We start from the raw sequence: 14,490 nt of genomic DNA on the forward strand, positions 1-14,490 counted from the left end.
TAATAGTCGTCGTCCTTTCCGATGGCGCTTAGCGATGACGACGCGCCGTTCAGCAGCAGCTGACCTGCCAATCTGGCGGAGTGGGTCAGGAGACGCATGGACCCCCGGGTAGAGAGACAGATTGAGAGAGACACACAGACCACGAGAGAGAGACATAGACCATTAATGAGTGACAAGGATTGAGATAGACAAAGTGAGAGACAGAAAGGCAAACAGACAGACAGTCACAGGCGAGGAGTGAGACAGACCGGCAGAGGGACAGCACAAGGGAGAATACAGGAGAGAGACAGACAGATTGAGAGAGACGGACAGACAGACAAACCGCAAAATGGAGAGATGAAGCGAGACAAGAAGTTAGTATGCTAGATATTTGATTGTTGTGCTTGCAATCATACAAACAACTTCAAACAAGCATTTACTGATGAATAATGGCTAGGGATTGCTACATTGGTTTGCCCTTACAAATGGTTACCAAAACAAAAACTTGCATTGAAACCTCCATCATTAAAATAGGTGTCAATTCAACCCACAAATGATTAAGTACCAGGCGGCTCCACCAACTTGATGGAAGGCTTGGCTCTGGTGTATCCCAGGTCATAGGAGAACATGTACATCTCATACAAGGTGGCCCGGATCGACAGGCAGCCCAGGAACTCTTTACGGTGCAGTTTGAATAGGTCAAAGGTCAGGTTGGCGATCCCACTCCCCTGAGGCTTCTGGGAGGTAGGGCAGATCTGGATCGATAGTGACAATGACAATGTAAGGTTAGGTCGTTTGGGGAATCTAACCCAGATCCCGTCTCCTCCCGCGACAGAACTGCCTGGAATGAGATTCTTTGATTGTGCAATTGTATTGGCAAGCGTATGGGGACATCTGATAGAGCAATGTTCTGCAGGGGGAGCCTGCGGGTATATCAAATCAATCGACACCCACGCAGTTGTTCTGGTCCGTCTTGCTTTGCGCTGACGTACACAGTTTACAGGGCCGATGCAAACGGAATTGGGTTTCGGTAGCTAGCCACACACACACACACACACACACACACACACACACACACACACACACACACACACACACACACACACACACACACACACACACACACACACACACACACGAAAACTCCCAACCTTCTCTCAGCCAAAGCGAAGTCACACGAGAGATGCACTTCTTTAGAAAACCTATTTCACATTGTCGTAGCTTGCTTTCCGTCCACATCTGCCCCCTCTCCAGCACCATGAGGGCCTTATGGCTGTGGAGAGGCTGGAAGAAGGCCTCACATTCAACCCCAGTCCCATCCTCCTCCAGGACCAGAGTCAGGTCAGGGCTGGAGGCAAGGAACACTGGCCGCCTTACAGTAGTGGGAGGAGCATACAAGGAGATTAAGCTAGTGCTCTCCCCGTTTTAGATGTAATTTGAAAAGCAACAGCGCTTCCTGGTGGTGAAGTGGTATTCGAAGCTGAACAAAGTACACACCTTTGTATCAATAAAAAATGTAAAGTTTACAATTTAGTAGCAACTAGCATTGAGGTTGCATATCGCAACTAACGTAAAAAATAAAATAAAAACTCACCCCACCGCAACGTCAGTACAGTATCTAAATGATTGGCAATTTTTACACTACCATAATGGCCAGACTGGTTAAATAAAGTAAAAGAGTGAATATTGAACAATTAGTTAATAGAAGATTGAGCTCTGCTAAAAAGAGTAAAAACAAAGTGTGGATGTCGGCGAAGACTCCTACAACGCACGCAACGCACCAAATATCTAATATATATGGCACGTTTGGCAACAACTACTCGGTTGTTTCCGTCGGAACATTTATCGAGGTGCACCCTACGTGGTGCGCTTGAAAAATAACCCGGGTCCTACGACGCTTCCCAAACATGTTTTTCCTATTATAGATTTAATACGTATAACATCGGAATTTACAATGAAGTTTCGATCGAAAATTATAGATATTGGATGTCTCAATAACTTCACACGTACGTTTTTCAAAACAATTAAGATCAAGAACTTTCATGGAATTGTTCAGTTGTCAATCTTTCCAAAATAGCTTGCGCAAGAATATAATTCCCGTGCTTTCCTTTTTTGTAACCAGGTGTTGTGACTACCATCTCTAAACTGACCAAGACGTGCGTCCTCAGGCTCACTCCAGACAACCTGTACTTTGTGTTGTCTGGTAAAGTGGACAATGGAGGGGTGGGTATGTGGTGTGAACTATCTCAGGTAGGAGTACAATGCCTTGGGCGCATAATGTTATACCCTCAAAGTATCACAGCGATGAACACAAATGTTTCTTTGACAAATGGAACGCTACTAAATGACTCAAGACAGCGTTTCTTCGTGTTGCCATGAACACCCCCACCTGTAACTCTACAGGCCAAGTTCTTTGATGAGTTCCAGCTGGAGGGTGTGTCAGCGGAGGCCAATGAGATTTGCCTGGAGTTGGCACCTGACAACCTTTCCAGGGCACTTAAAACCGCCCAGAATGCCAAAACTGTTAAGATCAAACTGACAAAGAAGCACTGCCCCTGCTTGACCATTGCTGCTGAACTGGTGAGCTGGATTTCTCTCTTCTCCAGATCCACATGCTTCCATTTATACGAGCATTATTGCTGGTTGGGCACGACATTCAACTCAACATCAATCCAAAATGTTTATGTTGAAATGTTTAATCTAATCGATTTATTATCCCAAAACATGTTTCTGAGCATGTCTTGATTTATACGGTTGTCTTATTTAAAAGATAATTATACATGTTGTTGTTTTTTCATGTGATCACTAATATTTGAATTCAATTTCATCAAAACAATCATTTATACACACATTTTGATGTATTTCTAAATGGGCTTTTTTTTGGCTCTAAAACACGCTTTCTTCGCCCCGTTTCTTTCCCCAATTTTTTTCTTCCCCAGCCAACAATGTCCAGCGCGAGTCGGGTTGTCACCCACGACATCCCTGTGGACGTCATCCCCAAGAGGCTGTGGAATGACTTCAAGGAGCCCAGCATGCCTGACTTTGACGTAAGGGATTTCCTCCATAGCTTCTTGAAACCCTCCGGATCTCACATTCTGTTCTCTGGGGATCGCTCAGGCCTAGATTCTGCTGATGTTTTGAAATTAACTACTGAAAATAGATTACAATTAATTCTATGTGCAAAGTTGATCAATTCAACTTTGAATAGATTCATTATTGATGGATTATCAACAATAAATTAATCGTTGCTGCCAGTAATACTACTGTGGTCGATTCTTTCCTGCAGGTAAGCATCTACATGCCCCCTCTGAAGATCATGAAGAACGTGGTGGACAGAATGAAGAACCTCTCCAACTTCCTTGTAAAACACTTCCTTGCTCAGTCAAAATTGGCAGTCACAACTTCTTAATCAGAACTGCTCCATTTCTGTGTATGTAATAAGTAAGGACATGATGTGTTGTTTTAGGTCATAGAAGCCAACATGAATGGGGAGATGAACCTGAAGATAGAGACTGACTTGGTCTCGGTCGCAACCCACTTCAGAGACCTGGGCAACCCACCCTGGGGTACGTTGTAGAATTGGTTTATTGCACATGTAAAGATTTCCTTTTTACACATCGACTTATCTTTTAAATGTGATTCCCGCCTGTATAAAGCGATCTGAATGGGCCTATTGTGTTGAGAGTGACTCTATAAATAGACTTGCCTTGAAGGTAATAAGTGTCAGAAACTCCTTCTGCTCGAGCTCATGCATTCAGAGTACTGTGATCTCTTTGGGCGGAGAAAATAACAAACAATGGTAGTTAGAATCATAAAATACAAACTCTTCTAGGCAACGGAATGAGCATGGGAAGGCCTAATTTTTAAGGAAAATTACAACATTATATATTGGCAATTTAAAGCTATTCATGCATGCAAAAAGTATTTTTATAATAAGTTGGATGTCTGATCACTACAGCTGTTTCTTTGGTATCTCACTCTCACCCACGATTCATTTCCACTCCCAACACTTCTTAAACCCTCTTCCACATCCCCTTCCCACCTCGTCCCAGCTGGTGGTGATGGGTCCCAGGCGGGGGCCAACTCCCAGAGGGACCCTGAGGCCATGGTCCAGGCCCGGGTGGACGTCAGGAAGCTGCAGCAGTTCCTCATGGGACAGCAGTTTAACCCTAGCAAAGCCATGTGCAGTAGGTCCAGCTTTACCGTTGTCCTTGCATGAACGCCATATCACAAGGAACGCCTCCATTTTGGAACCATAGAAGCATTGGGATATTAGTTTTTAGTGATGTTTTGTCATATTTCATTAATGAATTGTGAAACGATTCATAACTACAGGGAGAGGCTGGGGGTTAGTTGAAACTACCGCAGCGTTTATCATGTGATGTTGCAAAATGTTTTGCTGGACTAGGTTATGGTGTATTTAATTTCGGATTTTGCAGTAACAACTCTCTGGTCCTTTCAATATGGGTATCGTCAAAAGAATTCCCATAATGCATTCTGATGTAAAGCGCTATACTACTCGTCGGATACAAATATAGCACCAGGTCCCCTTAAAGGAGACCGATTTATATTGAATTGATTTTTACAAAATGAACAAGTAGGTGTTCAGCCTCATCCAATGCTCTTCAAGGATCTGGTCTTCCAAACGTGGAGCCTACCAGCTTGGAGTCCAAAAACCTAAATCACAGGACAATCCGTACCATATTTTTTCCCCTCATGTTTGCATGTAAAAAATACCTCAAGTGAATGAGCTACTGTCTAAAATCATATGATGAATAAGATGTTTTGTTCTTACCCTCCCCCTTAGATATCGTCCAGAATACCATCATCCACTTGATTCTCCTTTATGAAGATGTGTCCTTGCAGTACTTCATCCCTGCTGTGGCCTAGGAACCTTACGCTCCTGAACAAGGGACCGGTCTGAGCAGCACCATCAACATCATACGAGGCCCATTCATGTTCCCAGTCTTATAGGACGTTCTAAAAGTCATACTGTTATTTTAAGATTAAGGGTTCAATTTGTTTTTTGGATGATCAGTCAACCAACTTGATCGGAGAATGTACATCTGGGTCAAAACCCACTTTGATTTGTGTTTAAGTTTATTTTGCATATGTTGTAATTATTGTAAATATAAACGTCGAAGTATGTGGAAGTGTCTGCACTCCTAGTTCCCTCTGATCAGTGCATGTTCAATAATAATGGTTTTCACTTATTTCATTAAGTGACGCTGGCAATTAGAAGATGAGACCAATCCTACAGCAAATCAGCGTTTATTTTTCTGCACATAATGAAAAATGAATGGATGTGACAAAGAAATTTGTAAGGGGCACATCGTTGTTGTTTTTTTTGGGGGGGGGGGGGAGAAAGTAACAAAATGTAGATATGGCCTATGAGTATCACTAACCATTTTCAGAAAGCATTATTAGGTTTACTCTTCTCAGTAGCACCCACGTTATGAGCCATTGACTGTAAACACATGGAGCCATGGTAGCAAGTGGCAAGTTCTATGACATACACACCAACATGGTGGTTGTGCCTCTGCATGACGAGCTTCACATTGGAACAGCCATTACCACCACGCCTGAAATCCACACAGTTTTGTAGAGAAACACTTTGAAATGCAACTGAAGTAAAGTTCTACTAGAAAAATACCCACAATGGTACCCTTTAGTGGTCAAATGAATACAGTATAAAACCCATTGGAACCCACTTTGTCATTTGGGAAATAAATTAACATGTCATGGTGCTCTAGTTTGGGAGCTTTAGCTAGTATTTACACCAGTGCCTCCGATTAACATCTCACTAAGCAGAAAAACAGCCCGGAAAAAAACACATTCCATTCCCTGCCCGTTCCCAACCTCAAACTGGCTTCTAGGAGGGGAAACACGGCAGAAATCTAAATGTACAGTAGAATCACAAACAAAAGTAAAAAACAGGCACGTTGGGGGACAGACTAAGAACCCTCGTTTGCCATCGCTGACCTTAGAAAGTCTCAGGCCCCCCTGACGCCACTCAGTGCACAGCCTTGATACAAAACACCCCAAGGACACCCAACATCCTGACCACCTGCACGTCAACAACAGCCCCTGCACCGGCTCTGAGGTACGCCGTCCACAACACCCATCTAAGCTGTGACTGCTGACCACCTTCAAAAACCATAGCGGCTACAACCGTCCAGTGGTTTCCAACCAGTGCTGTCCCCAGGTAGCAGGGTACAATAGATGCCTTCCCAGAGAGAAAGCGTGTAGTCCAAAAGTGAACCTTTAAGACAAGCAGGGAGGAGGGGTTGTTGGTTACTACGGAGTCCTGGCCCTGGGTTCGCTCCCTTCTGCCTCTCATCTCAAAGTGTGTCAGGGGCATTAGTGGCTGCGGTTTGAAACAGCAACAACTATTGTTTCCAATGTGTGGCAGGGCCGACGGGTTTGGGCTAGTGGGAGGAAGCACACCCTGTGAAAGAGGAATACCTCCCCTCCCACAAGTACAACAGCAACCCAAGCTACCAAAACCAAACAAAAAAGTTGAAAGTATGAAACAATGCAAATATTATCCATTGCATGGCTTAGTCACAAAAAGAACCCCCACATTATCACAAAATGATGATCATGACGTCACGGATATGCTACAAAGGCAGTCCATTAGAAAAAAAAAATGAAGAAAAAAATGAAACCTAAACAAATGTCTACCGTTTTCCCACCGGTCCCTCGCTCATCGCAAAATATCCCATTCTTCTCTTCAGAATAATGCATTTTCTGTTGTTTTTTGATTCCACCCCCATGTGACAGATCCGTAAAAAGTGTTAAAGAAAATTATGTATATGTGTGCGTGTGTGTTGGTCCAAAATCGTATTTAACAGTTTGTACGTTGATTATGAAGCGCCACCCTGAGAGGTTGGCATCGAGTGTGTTTCTATGTGGGCGAGACCGGCTGGGTTGGGCTGTCGCTCCCAGCCCTCCTGTCGGTGGGTGGGTGGGTTGGGGGGGGGGGGGTTCTGTGCGGACGGTCAGGGGTACGCGGCCGGCTAGCGGCGTGACCCCACTGCCCATCACTCGTCAGAGCCGGCGGATCGCTTCTGGTTCCTTTTGCGGGGGGAGCGTCTGGGGGAGGCCTTGTCTGGAGGGGAGAGAGGGAGGGTTACCAACAACAGAAGAGGAGGAGAGGACTTCAAAGACCTCAGGGGTAATCAACCCTTTTCACATAATGATCCCATTCATCAAAAGGGTACAATGACCTCCTGTTCCTGCCATTTGAACATGAGGTAGGACTTTGTTTTTCGGCACAGCAGCATGCTCAGTGTATATTTACATCGATACAACATATTACAGTATAGTATAAAAATCTAGGGGTAGCTAATACGATTAATGATGGGTACATTAGATAAAGGTGACATATTATACCACCATGTGTGAGGTTGATTAGCTGTTACAAGCCGTTTTGGAAATCTGCCTCTTCTTTCATCACGAGTGGGCGTGTCCACCAAGATGTGTACTGGATAGATCAGTCAACCAGCCTACCCAGTGGACTGTAGCAAATGTTGCTCATCTGTCCGTCACACATCTAGCTGGACACGCCCACTTGTGATGTCAGAAGAGGCAGATTTTCAAAATGGCGTGTAACGACTAATCACACTCACACCTTGGTATAATATGTCACCTTTAATCTAACGTACCAATCATTAACTACCCCTAGATTTTTCCTACTGTGGAAAGGGCTCATTGTACCAAGAGGATTTTATATCTTGGATCAAGTAGTTCTTGATCAGTTTATAAAAATAGTTGTCCAACAAATAGTTGGACACATTTCTGTCTACGTTTATTATTGTCTAACCTCTACTTGCACTAGATAAATATGATGCTGCATTACCTAACTGATACAATAGGCCGGCAATTTAGACAGTGACAACCATAAGTATGTATGCAAACATCAACAAAAATGACTTGTAGTTTGTTACACACAAACGGAAAAACCTCACCTCGACGGCTCTGCACTGAAGGCACAAGAAAACAAGAGAGGGAAGGGAGAGGGGAGACAAGGCGTGAGTGACCCCATGCAAAGGAGTGAAAGGTGCAAAAGGCTGAAGTCACCCATGAAGCAGCAGCCCACAACCCAGTAGATACAGCAACACAACAACTAAAAGAGGAGGCACCCACAGGCCTAAGAGACCCATTACACTAGTCGACAACAGTGGGGTAAAGTAACGTCCGGTTGCGGTCATTTTAACATTAGGTTGGATTTAGGTTTAGTTTTATCGTAGCACCAGCGGAACACGTAAATGTACATTACCTTGACTGGTTCAGTCAATACTGCTGCACGACCATACATAGATTGAACGGAGCCATTATTAATTATTATTAGCGACACCCTTGATTTTCTACTGGGAAAAGGGTCCATTAAGGGACCAGGAGAATTTTTATTTTAAATAACCTACGAGGGTGAAAATCCCCCACTAGGAAGATAGTTCTCGAGCACTGCAACAAACATAGCTCTTTGGAAAACATTCCCAACAAGAAAATGCAGAAGCTATACCGTTAAGTTTGCATACAGCTGAAACCAAATTTTGAAAAGTAAGAAAAAGTCAGCAGGTCAGCTCAGTAGGTCAGAGTTATGTTATTCAGGCGGTGAGGAGACAGTAGCTGGTTTTCAGGAGAAATACAGAGAGGATGCTACAGTACAGAAGCAGTAAACTGCAGGGCTTCAGATCGGCTTGGCGAGTCTGAATCGACAGCTGCATGTTGTTGGCCCACTAGATCCCACATGGAGGCCCGCCCTTTAGGTCTGTGAATGGGACATGGAGAGAAACACGTACTGAGGTGGTTGAGCGTCTCGGCGGGGATCCAGCTCATGTCCACGTCGTTGTGGCTCGACGTTCCCATCTCCACCTTAGGGGCCGGACGCCTCCTCTGTTTCAACATAGACCCAAAGCCGCCGTTACACACAAATGTACGCCATTCAGAGCATGTTCATCTTCATTATGCAGTGACCTGAGGGAAAGTAGTAGCTTCTGGACAGATACGAAATGACATCATGAAACCTAGATGGGGAGCCTACATCACCATCAGGTTAGGAGTGCTGTGAGGAGGTGGTTGGCCTTACCTTTCTGGACTCAAGGAGCTGGTGAAGGCCTACGACGACCAGCAGTCCAAGACCGGACAGGAAGACATACATGAAGATCCTGGGGGAAGGAGGAAGGGAACCAACCGCTGAATATCCATCGCTATCCAGTCTCTCTTAAAACGGCCACCAAAGAAGGCCGTCACGATGCTATGCAGACATCAGCATTTTGATTATTAACAGAATGAAGACGAGAGAGGGGGAGGCTCACGTTTCTCCGTCAAGGCCGTCTTCCCTTTCGATCACGGTCACCGTCTGGTTGAAGACAGCGTCCTGGAACATGATGCCCTACAGACACACAGGAACAAACATAGACTTTAAAAACGTGTTACCGTGGAGACGAGGTGGTCCACCGTCTAGGTTTCGGGAACCCTTGAAGGGGGTCACATTATACATCTTAGGATTCCATATTCTCCAGAGCTTAATGAGGATTTATTTGTCACTGTAATGAGCCATGTGCTTATCAAGCAGACTCCCCTTTGGTTTCCAGGCAAAGGGCGCCTCACATACACAGCAGCATACAGAAACCCTTCGGCGGCGTCATGCTCACATTGCTGTCCTTGTAGTTGAGGTTGATGACCAGGCCGAAGGGCCGGCCTCCCATTGGTTCAGCGGGGATGAAGGAGTACTCGAAGGACGCTTGCCTGCCGGGCTGAACCACAAGGCCCAGCTGGAGAGCTGTGAAGTTCTGGATGTAGAACTGGAAATCCTGAGACACAAAACAGAACCATGTTTAAACCTAAATTCAACTTAACTACATTCTAAATACATTTTATAACCATCTTATAAATGTATTATAAAAGATCTCACAGAACTGTTGCATAGATATTATTATATTATTAACGAAGATAAGATAAGATAGCCTTTATTGTCATTGTACACTCGCCTATACAACGAAATTGGGAGTGCCAAGTGAAGGTGCATTACACATACAAAAAACAAACAAGCAATTTAAGTAAAAAATTAACCCCAACATTAAGGACCCACATGGGACCTGGTCGACTCTAAGCCCAAGTCCCCGGGGAGCTCATGTACCTGAGGGTAGCGGAAAGAAGCGTCCAGAGACTCCACGACAAAGTTCTCTGATCCTTTGTTGGTGAAGCCCAGCAGGAACTTGACGATCTCGTTGGCAGGGAAGTCTGGCAGGAAGGAAAGACACATGACAATACAACACAAATATACATATAGATACAAACACATCTATCCATCAGGCTTGTACGGTAAAGACACAAAGCTTGTCGACTTGAATGGTCGGTTGTGCCTTTATTTCCCAGACTGCTCTCAGGCCTTACCCTCTCCTTTGACGAAGAGGATGGTGGTGTCAGCGTTGGGGGAGGCCTTCACCTCTCCAACCAGAGCCTCTTCCTCCTCTTCTTTTTCTTCTGTCTAATGACAAATGAAACAAGAAAAATAAAGAGGTGAATTCCAGCACTCCAAAACGTTATCCATAACAGCCATATCAATGCCCTGTGATCGTCCATAATACAAAACAATACTTTATTTATTATATTGAATTGGATTTGAATGAAACCACCAGCACTGCAGACTGATAATATATTAATCACCAATGCAATCACTCACCAATTCTGTGTTTTCATCGTCTTCTACCTCAGCCTCATCATCTTCATCCTCAGCAGTGGCATCATCCACAACATCTTCCTCGCCAGCCTCAGCTTCCTCATCCTCAGTGGCATCCTGGGCTGCTACTCCCGGCCCTGCGCACACCAGAAGAGCATACCATTACGTCGGGCAACCGATTAACCTGTTGTAGCGGTTATCTTAAGATCATTCTGCATTTGACGTACCACTTAACCAGCAATTACCATGAATACTATTCATTATATGACACGCTTTTGCAATAGCGTGATCGTATGTAGATCATCATGATATTTGGTATAATCAAGCTTTGAAACGTCCATGACCCATAACCAGGCATTTATAATTCTACAACTCTATAGATCCGATTAACAAATCCATTGACCGACATGACAGCAACAATTATTTTTCAAGTCTATATTACATTAGTACAACAACAAATTCCAATACAGCCCGTGGATCTAGATCAGTCCATGAGCGGGGTACACCGGCTTCGGGCTACTGCCTGTCATGTGAAGTGAGGATGAATACGAGCAAACGACCGGATATTCAACCAAACGGGGACGTTTGTTTCTGGGTTTAGTTAGTCCATCTACATTTGACTGGCAAGGATTCTCCAGTAATGTCAGCGGTACGGCGCTGTGCTGGATGGCTTAAGCCCACCGGCGCTGAGCTAACGGAAGAACGGTAAGGACACGTCAGTCTAGAGAAGACATGTCTACGACGTGGATCCCAACCCCAACAAACACTCTGCGAGGCGAAGGCACTGGCTTTTAGCGAAACAATAGGAGCACACACTGAAAGTATCAAAACCCTGAAATATGCATACATGGTTGCAGGATATCCCTTAGCACATGTCAGGTGCCTACCGAGACTGGCCTTGTCTTGTGAAAGCTCGGCTACTTATGGAGCTAGCAGCTAGCCGCCGCTGATAGCTCACAGTAGGGAGAATGCGTGCTATTTACGCCGGGGGGGGTTTCAGCCCCAAGCGAATAGTGTCAAGACCGCCTTACCTTTCATAAGAATGGTGGCCGGGAACGCTAGTAATACCAGCAGTAGGAGTTTGGGAAGAAATGTCATCATGTTGAAGCTGAAATCACTGAGCCTCTGGTTCAGTGTTTCTCGGTGAATGTGCGGCGCCGTATTTCCTGCACAGCTGAGCATGCGCAGTAAGGCGTAAGCTTATCCGGAAGTCGTGGTCAGTTAGAAATATAAGCTATACATTTAAAGTAATTTAATCGATTCATTTAAACATGTAATATAATTCATAAATTATATTACAACATAAATATAGTAATTATATTTATCACTTGTAATTGGGGTACTTAATCTTGTGATATAGGCCAGCTGTTCAATATTTATTTAATAACAAATATTTAATATAAAATAAATAGTAATAATAAAATGGTCGCACTTTCTGATTTGCACTGAATTGGACTTTTAAACATTCCCAAGCAGAAATAATGATCGCCCTGTTCTCGTCAACACACTGAATGAAGAAGGTAGAAGTGGAGGTGGAACAAGGAATGACAATTAAGATGATGAAAGGTTTTTAATTTTGTTCAGAAATGTGACAAGTGGCAACTATACTATGTCAAAAAAGAGGGAAAATCACACGTTGATTACTAAATAAACATGGCAATACATATTAAAGTATTTGTGTGAAAAAAATCTTTACAAGAGATACATCTTGAAAACTACAAGTCTAGATTAAAAAAAAACTGTGAAGGGAGAATCTGACCACACGTTTCTTCATCAGTTATCAACACACAACACAAACATATTTAGTAACTGATTTTAAATTGCAACTCATATAGAAGAAATCTATCAAACAGAACCTGGTATAGATACTGTGTCATGAGAAACCAAAGCAGAGTCTTACAAATATCTGAATGCAACACTTCCCCACACCACGAGACAACTAACCATAGAAACTGGCTGGATACACAAAATAGAGCATTAAACATATTTCCCCACTGCACAGACGTAGCCCGTGTATCAAAATAGAGCTCCATGTACAGACACTTGCAGACCTGACTTACGTAACAATACAGTTTGTTTAGATTGCAATCCACATATAACTGTTAGATGGAAATGACATTCAAAATAGCTGGATAGTATAGATACACTGTTTAGATCGAGTGCCTTTCTGATGATGCTTTTGACAAATAATGTTTCAAACTTTGTGTCTGTGTCGGTTATATTTCAGCCCTCTGCTCTCCTCTTTCTCCTCTGCCTGTCACCCTCCTCTCATCACTTGTTTGCACACAGAGGTTATTGTTAAAGTGTGTAGAAGATCACACAATAATATACATCAAAACACCACCCACCACGTCCTTTCTTCAGGGTGTGAATGGCAGACCTATACCAGTGGGTGAACTGTAAATCACTATGAGTTATTACAACAGGACTGTTTCAAAAGCAAACAATGAGCGACCCTCTGCCTCTAGCTTACTCCATAGCCCTCCATCTCCCACGGCTTCTCCCTCTCCGCCTTCACCCGGTCTTGCTCTCATCTCCCTCCCTCTATCGTTCCTTCATCTCCAACCACCCCTCCGTCCATCCACCTCTCTCCAGCCAACTCTCTAACACCTCTAAAACACAACCCCCCTCTAGTTGTTACACCACCTTCCCTCTCTAGTTGTTACACCACCCTCCTCCTCTAGTTGTTACACCACCCTCCTCCTCTAGTTGTAACACCACCCTCCTCCTCTAGTTGTTACACCACCCTCCTCCTCTAGTTGTAACACCACCCTCCTCCTCTAGTTGTTACACCACCCTCCTCCTCTAGTTGTTACACCATCCTCCTCCTCTAGTTGTTACACCACCCTCCTCCTCTAGTTGTAACACCACCCTCCTCCTCTAGTTGTTACACCACCCTCCTCCTCTAGTTGTAACACCACCCTCCTCCTCTAGTTGTTACACCACCCTCCTCCTCTAGTTGTTACACCACCTTCCTCCTCTAGTTGTTACACCACCTTCCCTCTCTAGTTGTTACACCACCCTCCCCCTCTAGTTGTTACACCACCCTCCTCCTCTAGTTGTTACACCACCCTCCCCCTCTAGTTGTTACACCACCCTCCTCCTCTAGTTGTTACACCACCCTCCACCTCTATTGGTTACACCACCCTCCTCCTCTAGTTGTAACACCCCCTCCCCCCTCCTCTACTTGTAACCCCCCCTCCTCTACTTGTAACTGTCCCCCCCTCCCCTTATTGTACCCCCCTCCTCGAGTAGTAACCCTCCATCCTCTAGATGTTACCCCTCCTCCAATCGTGCTACCCCTCCCCCCCCCCCCTCCCTTAGTTGTAACATCCCCCCTACTCTGGTTGCAACACCCCCTCCCTAATGTAGTTTTACCCCCCCCCCCCCTCCCTCTATTGGTAGCCCCCACCCCTCCCCTAGTGGTAACTAGTTGTAAAACTCCACGTAGTTTGCGGGCAGCATGCCGGTCTTCCCGGTGCGCTGCACGGTGCCGTACATCCAGCCCTCGTCGATGTGCTGGGCGTTGACGATGACGTCGCCGTCACGGAACGACACCTCGTCGTGGTCCTGAGCAGCGTAGTCGTACAGCGCACGGTACACGCGCTGCACACGCACACAACGATGGTTAGAGGTTAGGGTGGATCAGACGCTATTTTGTGTGTGTCTGTGTGTGTGTGTGTGTGTGTGTGTGTGTGTGTGTGTGTGTGTGTTTGTGTGTGTGTGTGTGTGTGTGTGTGTGTGTGTGTGTGTGTGTATGTTTGTGTGCGTGTTTCATCATTGTGTCTGCCGGTCATGTATGAGGACAGATATCACGTTATTTA

At 44.8% G+C, this 14,490-nt stretch overlaps 3 protein-coding genes across 14 annotated transcripts in view; 1 reads left to right on the forward strand and 2 right to left on the reverse strand.

The window, feature by feature from the left end:
- Positions 1-1,101: 1,101 nt before the first annotated feature.
- hus1 (HUS1 checkpoint clamp component) lies at positions 1,102-5,350 on the forward strand. Of its 2 annotated transcripts, none has more exons than XM_030348569.1 (8): positions 1,102-1,333; positions 2,102-2,229; positions 2,383-2,559; positions 2,919-3,026; positions 3,266-3,340; positions 3,446-3,545; positions 4,032-4,166; positions 4,787-5,350. In XM_030348569.1, the coding sequence occupies exons 1-8, from the start codon at positions 1,249-1,251 to the stop codon at positions 4,867-4,869; spliced, it is 891 nt and encodes a 296-aa protein (XP_030204429.1). In that variant the 5' UTR covers positions 1,102-1,248; the 3' UTR covers positions 4,870-5,350. The 2 variants fall into 2 exon arrangements, with proteins under 2 accessions (XP_030204429.1, XP_030204430.1); XM_030348570.1 differs by lacking the exon at positions 1,102-1,333 and adding an exon at positions 1,390-1,985.
- On the reverse strand, positions 5,232-11,846 carry ssr1 (signal sequence receptor, alpha). 2 transcript variants are annotated; one of them, XM_030348567.1, is made up of 10 exons: positions 11,698-11,846; positions 10,670-10,803; positions 10,381-10,474; positions 10,124-10,227; positions 9,639-9,797; positions 9,300-9,376; positions 9,071-9,149; positions 8,784-8,877; positions 7,950-7,964; positions 5,232-7,090 (listed from the first exon to the last, which is right to left on the reverse strand). In XM_030348567.1, the coding sequence occupies exons 1-10, from the start codon at positions 11,765-11,767 to the stop codon at positions 7,023-7,025; spliced, it is 894 nt and encodes a 297-aa protein (XP_030204427.1). In that variant the 5' UTR covers positions 11,768-11,846; the 3' UTR covers positions 5,232-7,022. The 2 variants fall into 2 exon arrangements, with proteins under 2 accessions (XP_030204427.1, XP_030204428.1); XM_030348568.1 differs by lacking the exon at positions 7,950-7,964.
- Positions 11,847-13,547: 1,701 nt separating this feature from the next.
- The window catches only part of LOC115536994 (LIM zinc-binding domain-containing Nebulette), a 72,033-nt gene continuing 71,090 nt past the window's right edge, over positions 13,548-14,490 (reverse strand). For 9 of the 10 annotated variants that reach the window (XM_030348550.1, XM_030348551.1, XM_030348544.1 and 6 more), the window contains one exon: positions 14,073-14,272. In XM_030348550.1, coding sequence (XP_030204410.1) covers positions 14,096-14,272 — 177 coding nt within the window. In that variant the 3' untranslated portion in view covers positions 14,073-14,095. Of the gene's footprint in view, positions 14,273-14,490 lie in introns of all 10 variants that reach the window. The other variant, XM_030348540.1, reaches the window with a different exon arrangement.

This window comes from Gadus morhua, chromosome 23 (assembly GCF_902167405.1).
Source record: "Gadus morhua chromosome 23, gadMor3.0, whole genome shotgun sequence".
Classification (NCBI taxonomy): domain Eukaryota; kingdom Metazoa; phylum Chordata; class Actinopteri; order Gadiformes; family Gadidae; genus Gadus; species Gadus morhua.

Bases quoted from the DNA above. Each gene is read 5' to 3' on its own strand.
- hus1 (XM_030348569.1), top strand. From the start codon at position 1,249: ATGGCTGTGGAGAGGCTGGAAGAAGGCCTCACATTCAACCCCAGTCCC. The intron at 3,341-3,445 runs GTAAAACACTTC...GTGTTGTTTTAG, and splicing joins AGAACCTCTCCAACTTCCTT to GTCATAGAAGCCAACATGAA. The intron at 4,167-4,786 runs GTAGGTCCAGCT...CCTCCCCCTTAG, and splicing joins CCCTAGCAAAGCCATGTGCA to ATATCGTCCAGAATACCATC.
- ssr1 (XM_030348567.1), bottom strand. From the start codon at position 11,767: ATGATGACATTTCTTCCCAAACTCCTACTGCTGGTATTACTAGCGTTC. The intron at 10,804-11,697 runs GTAAGGCGGTCT...TGGTGTGCGCAG, and splicing joins GGCCACCATTCTTATGAAAG to GGCCGGGAGTAGCAGCCCAG. The intron at 10,475-10,669 runs GTGAGTGATTGC...ATTTGTCATTAG, and splicing joins ACGATGAAAACACAGAATTG to ACAGAAGAAAAAGAAGAGGA.